This window comes from Amphimedon queenslandica, unplaced genomic scaffold (assembly GCF_000090795.2).
Source record: "Amphimedon queenslandica unplaced genomic scaffold, v1.1 AMPQUscaffold_10418_Cont16991, whole genome shotgun sequence".
Lineage (NCBI taxonomy): Eukaryota > Metazoa > Porifera > Demospongiae > Haplosclerida > Niphatidae > Amphimedon > Amphimedon queenslandica.
Window position 1 is genome coordinate 1 of NW_003549314.1, and position 6,897 is coordinate 6,897.

The window sequence follows — 6,897 nt, forward strand, 5'->3', positions numbered from 1 at the left end:
TTAGAAATTTGTTTGCACCATTAGAATTGCTAGGTCCTTCCCGTCCTTTAGATAAAAAGATCGGGTCAAAATGATAAGGCCTTAGCCTTTTGTGGATGTCCCTGTATAAACTCAATTACATACCTTTGACCGCAACTATGCAGCTAGAACAGCCAGATTAAATTCAGCTGCTACTTATCTGCATCCCTTAAGCACAACAAAAACAATTCCAAAACCAAAAATACGTAAAGAATGCGGATGTGACGTAGTTATTTTATTAATTGAAAAAAGCCAGGGGTCAGGTGAAAGTGAATAGACTTTAGCTTGCAATGGAATTTGGCATCTTCCCTCCTTTCTAAACTCACTTTCTTGGAATAGCTTTTCTAAGTTTAGTATCACTTTTGGCAATATCATTCCTCAGACAGTTACACAAAACTGCAAATGTTGACTTACTAACTCTAAAATTTTCTCTCCAATCATCATCATTGAATGTACATCTAACAATACTGTTCCACCAATCTCCACTTCTTACTCTCACCCATACGCTCCTTTTAATCATGTAGCGACAACATCTATGCATCAAAAGTAATACAGCATGAAAAATAATGCTTTGTCTTCTTTGAGCTTCTTGAAACTTCTGTAGCCTCAGTTGATAGCTGCTTCTTCTTTTTTTATACAAGTAAAACAAGTATAGAACTAACAGGACAGCTGGATTCACCATAATTGTTGCTTGTACTGAAACCACACCCTTAAAACAACCCGCTCTTTTACTAGTTTTGTTTGTTTAGTGTAAACACAACTTTAACCAGTTACTTTACTAAGTAGCTTAAGTAGTTTAAACTAGTTCTGGGCTAGCGTAAACAGGGTAATACCGTATAGGGGGTATATTTCGCAGGGATTTAATTTTGTTAATTTCATGGTTTTAAAAAATTTGTGAAAATATTTATCTGTGAAAATTATTTTTTACCATACTAATAATGGTCAGTAGAAGAAAAACGCAAAATTTTTTCCTTGTAAATAGGTTTAAAGGTGATTTTCGTGAAATATTTTCCCTGGGGAAATATACCCCCTATATGGTAGATCATCACTTATCCCCACTTCATTTACTACCTTATCATTAGCTATGCTATTACTTATTATTTTCATTGTGATAATTAGACAATTATAATACAATTGTAAGGCAGATATTTAATTTTATAATTTACCACTACTACGACCACCTCCTCCCCGAAGCTCAGAGAAAGTATGCAGCCTCGGGCCCTGCAAAATAGAAAAAAAGAGAGTGTGGGAGAAAAGTTAATGAACAATCTCTATCGTTTGCATCTCTTCTCATGCAAGGCCCAGCTTAAAATATTTTATTTCAAAAAATGAAAATATCAGAAATAACCTATGATAAAATGATATAATGATATAATGCTACTGGGGGTTTGAATACCGTAGGACGACTAATTTTCGCGATGCTAATTAGAATTTCTATGGAAACAGATTAGATAGTTGCTATGGCGATTGACCACGTGTTTATACATTTACAGTGCCCAGCAGCTAATCAGCTATCTTTAGCAGTTTTAGCCATCCAGCTCTCTTGTCCCGTTATATTCTTGTATGGACCACTACCTTAACTTAATAACTTAATATAACTTATAACTTAATTTAATATAACTTAATTTCAGCAGCTGGATTCAAAATAATTATTAGACTAGTCCTTCTGAAACTCAAGAATGAAGGGTGCCCTCGCAGCTTTACCTTTATATACAAGTAGTATCACACCCACTTTCTATCTAACACGTGGGAACACGTGGGTTATTCCCCAGAAAATTTCTGCCTACCCTAGAATACTTCTCTGCTTTCTTTTGCTCAGTCCTCCTCTTCATTCTCACTAAGCCTTTCATTGATCATTGGTAATACAAACAATGTGATACAAGCAATAAAGTTGCAAAGTTTGGGAATGCTAGCAAGTTAAGCCTACAAATATAAAGAAATCACTTGGAAATGAAGTCACCAATGCCCAGTGACCTTCCAATCATTTAGTAAGATCTGTATATACAACATCTGCATATGTATCACTTTACAAATATTATCAACACATAGTAAAAATTTATTTTTTGGCCTAGTTCTGATGACATGTATCGAAGTCAAAAGGTTACCACTCAGAAAGATACCCCAGCATTGCTTGGAAGTTGTGTTCCCGTCCACACAATTACAGTAGTGTTGCTGTCATTATCCATGTCTTGTACTTTAACTTTGGACTGGAAGGAAAGCAAAGAAGAGAGTTAAAGGAGGAGCTGTTTGTAAGAATTCGCTGAATCAACTTACTATTATGAGTAATAAAAATAACATTTGCCACATTTGCACTATTACAAAAATGAAGAAAAAACTTTTAAAGATATATCAATCCTTTAAAGTAGATCTAATGTCTAGCCAAACTCATTTTATTATCATACATAAGCAGGTTATTTTATAAATACAGGAGATTTTTGTTACCTTGTCATCATGAACCCAAGCAAAATTACCAAACTCTCTTCAGCAGAACCGTATACTCTAATGTGAACATAACTAAACCCGCTCTTTCAAAACATGACCATCATTCTACATTCCAGAAAACAATTATTATCAAAAACTAAGTGAGAAGTCAATTCATTAGGCTTGCCCTTTTTATTTTTATAATAAAATAAAAAATGCCGGATAAAAAATTAAATAAAATTTAAATTAAAAATTTTAAAAATTTATTATTATTATTTATTCATTGATTTAGTATGCAAAATAATGAACTAAGAGCTGGATTGAACCAACTTCATCCTCCATAGCGATTTCAAGTGTGTATGTAAGCTGTTGAAATAACAACAGTATCTGGACAATAAGATTACAATTTGCTGCTTCATCTTACTAAGATGAGTAATAAAAATAAATGGAGGATAAACAGATCTAAATCTAGATTACATGCAATAGACATGAATTTATATTCAATAAATTACCCATGAATGTTTTTCCAAAAATTAATTCCATTTTGAATCAAAAAATTACATCTAAATAAAACAGCAAAATAATTCAAAAAAATAGTTTGCTACACAAGACAATAATAAGCACAAAATAATTAAAATAGTTTTATATAGCATTATAATTAGCCAATAATTTACTCATAGTGAAACTTGATGTACGAGTGTATTGGTAGGTAGTACGAGCATTTGTTGAAGCAACTGTTTCTCTTGTGAAGACATCATTGTGATTATTAGGCACCACACAAAAAGGTACTAACCTATCATTCTGTTTTGATATCTTTTTTTCTCTTTGTTTCTTCTTACACTTCACTATGCATAGATGTATTATAACAATAATACCAGTGACTGGACCAGAAGAAGATATTAATGAAGAAAAATATAGACCCTTTACAGTGCTACTATTATAATAGACCACTTTTAGAGGCAGAAAAATCATTGCCATTACTGTATTAACTATTGGATATATTACTAGTGGTAGTAACTGCTTGCTAAGCATTTTCCATTTATTATTAGTGACCAGTAGAGAATGGACTTGATTCTCATTTTTTCTTTGGACATCCAACCGTGATCTTTTTATTGTTACAATAAAAATGATAATGACTAGCATCGACACTATGATGTATATCAATAAGGTTATGGTGTAGCTGATTGCAGAAATATCATTAAATTTATCTGTTCCTTGTTCTGAGAATTTGATTTCCCATGTTATTGTGCAGTCATCATAGCTAGTGAATGGAATTATGACAGCACCAACTAAAGGCAGGAATGAAGACAAGATTGCAATTGGTTCCAATTTTGTGAAGGTCTTCAATTTTTTGAGGTGTACAATACAAAGATAAAGAATGATGGTTAGCCAGAAGGTCAGGATTAGGTTAATATTGTAGGCAAAAATTGGAATAAGCTAAGTAAATATTTACTAAACATTTGAGTCATCAAATTTAAGAACAGATACTGAGATAGTGAGTAGACTAGCATAGCAATCAGTTTGTACAATATCAGTCTTTGTACAATATCTTTATAGAATCTACTAACTATTGCAAAGACCAGGGCCACTGTACATGCTATGACTCGTAGACCACCAAAGACTCCTTCTATTATGTTAATATTCTTTCTATTCCCATCAACACAATTACTAGTGTTACTATCATTATCCACCATGCCTTGTATTTCAGCCTTAGACCAAAATGAAGGCAAAAAGAGAGTTAAAGGAGGAACTGTTGGCACATTTTTGCTACCTCATTGTTGATAAAAATAACGATATAGATCTAGTATTTCACATGACACACACATGCACTAGCTATCATCAAAAAACTGAAAGGAATTCAAATATAAATTCAGTAGAATAACTATCCTTTCATCTCAGTAGTGTTACTATTTCTAATTGCTAGAAATACTTCTGTGAGAAATTGATTAGCTCTTTTTTTACAATTATTTATTGGTCTGACTATGAAGAATGAGGAAGTTCATGAAAACCAAGGTGCATATTTTTATTATAATAGTACAAACACATAAAACTATTACTGAATGCTAACTAAATGCTCAATAACACATTCAGCTACAGAAGTAGCTTTGATAGTATTTGATTGTAATACTTCAATGATTGTTTTCCATTTGAAAGTATCAGGATTAATCTGACTCCATTTATAAAATACTTGATGGAATCTCTCTTGACATGTTGCATAGTCTTTGTCCAAGCCTCTCAGGTAGCCTTCATTTAGACCAACAGCGATCCCAAACAAGTGATACTTGTCTTCAATCTTTGCACCCACTAGGTTATTTAGTACAGGAAGGCCAGGTTCAGCTTCAAGCACACTACCTATAGAAAAATGATACTCATCATAAACTAGGCTTTCGTTTGCATTAGAATGCATGATACTAACTTGGTAGTGTAGGTATTGGACATTGTTCTCTAAAGTGGCCCTCCAACTTTAAAGCTACAGAATTAAGCTCAATGCTCTTAAGTGCAGCGGCTACTGGCTCCCATGATGCTGACTTGTTTTGAGTTCTCCATAAAAGAAGCAATTCTCTGGCAAATTGAATTGGATTGCTGTATTGTAACTCAATCTTATGTAGTTGAGAGACACTTAATCCAAGTTTCAGACCAAAAACAAACCATTTACTGCCAAGATGATCATCATGAAAGACATCAGCTGTAACAGTCAAAAGGTTCATCAATACTGTATAGAAAAACAGAGTAGTGATAAGTATAATACATCTATTGTAATAAGAATTAATTTGAACTACTTACTGGCATCATTTGCTGGTGTAATATTAGGAGTTAAAAAAGGAGTCCCTTGTAAAGTAGATAAATTTTCACTTATGAATGCTTTTGGGTTTTCCAATGTAATGCTAATTTGGAGTGCTTTGTTTGCTCCACTGAAAACAACTTTCACTTTCATAGCATCTAAAGCAAGGGCTTTATTTAAGCATGAAAACTTAAACCTAAAGCGAGGAGGATAAGAAAGGATGTCTTCTATCATTTTAAGCATTTCTATATTCTCTTTAGTCACATTACCAGCTTCACAACCCATTACTTTAAAATAATCAACCTCAGACTCTAATATCTAAAGTAATTTACAAACTATAAGCATCATTCATTATGCATATGAACACCTCTTCAGTTTGGAATCCATTTTGATCTCTGTCCCATCCTGGGATATTATCAGGATCAAATGCTATAGATAAGACGCCTTCATCATTGAACATGAAACTCTTTGTGTCACTGATTTTAAAATCTATGTCTTCATACTGCTTTGTTACAAGCTTAATAAATAAATAAATAAAAATAGTTATTCTAGAATCAAATCTAAATACCTGTTTGCATCCAATTTGACAGGGAAAGCAACAGAAGTCAACAAATTTTGTTTTGTCTTCTTGTTTCTCTGCCATTGCTAACATGTAGTGCTTTTGTGAGCTTTTATATGCATTTTTCTCCATAGCAACACAGTGAGAACAAAAATGGTGACAACACACTTTAAACAAATCAGAATTAACTTCCATTTTGTCATTATTGCTAACAGTGAATTCAAATTTTCCTTGATCCATGAAGCTCTGATCCCCAGCTATCATATGAACTAATTGCTCCTCTATCATTGCCCCAATGTTGATGTAATGAGGTAGATAAAGCTCTGCAGGCTTGATTAAATTTTGATCAATGTGTACCCATACAATGGGAGTAATTGATATAAAATCACCAAGCATGAATTTATCACTAAATGGACATGCTCCAAACCATACAGTAGTTGGCTGCTGCACTGCTTCCTCTGGAATAATTAGTGTCACACCAGTCCTGCTGCAGTGATATACTAAGCCTCTAACATCAATTTTTGATTTCATTAGTTCACCAAAAATGCCTGTGAAAAAATAGTACAAAAATACTATACTAAAATGTTTAATTGTTGCTACCTTCTAAATGTACAATGCTATTCTGCAATTCTATTTGATTGGGCTTATTTGACTCAGGATTGACCTGTACACCCTTGTACTCCAAATCTTTTCTTTTCTGCTTGTGATATATAAATGTAATAAAATCTCTTTCAATACAGATAATTATTATTGGTGGTAGTATCAATATAAGTAGTAATAAGAGAACAGTAAAGAAGACTATAATTACTGTTAACCATGAGATTGTATCACGAGAAGGTAAAGGGTCTCCTGGAGAATAATTTTCTACAGAAGGTATAGGAAGACTAAAAGAATACATAGATATTGTTGACGTTGTTACAGTAATTATTGATGAAGCACATTTATTGTTACTTGAATATGGTTGCATAAAGGGAGGTGGATCTCCAAACTGCAATTTTGCTATGCTATGTGAAAAAGCCAAAACACAGGATTGATTTTTGAAAGAAATAGAATGCAATTGACATTTTGGCATATCTAATGTCAAGGGGCTACATTCTGCAGAATAATGTATATTGTC

The 6,897-nt window shown here is 33.0% G+C and overlaps 1 protein-coding gene across 1 annotated transcript; it reads right to left on the reverse strand.

The window, feature by feature from the left end:
• Window positions 1-4,492: 4,492 nt before the first annotated feature.
• On the reverse strand, window positions 4,493-6,874 carry LOC109590159 (uncharacterized). The gene is made up of 6 exons (XM_020006082.1): window positions 6,381-6,874; window positions 5,790-6,328; window positions 5,589-5,738; window positions 5,224-5,539; window positions 4,856-5,152; window positions 4,493-4,791 (listed from the first exon to the last, which is right to left on the reverse strand). Exons 1-6 carry the CDS (start codon window positions 6,850-6,852, stop codon window positions 4,493-4,495), a joined length of 2,073 nt encoding a protein of 690 aa, XP_019861641.1. The 5' UTR covers window positions 6,853-6,874.
• Between the last annotated feature and the right edge of the window lie 23 nt (window positions 6,875-6,897).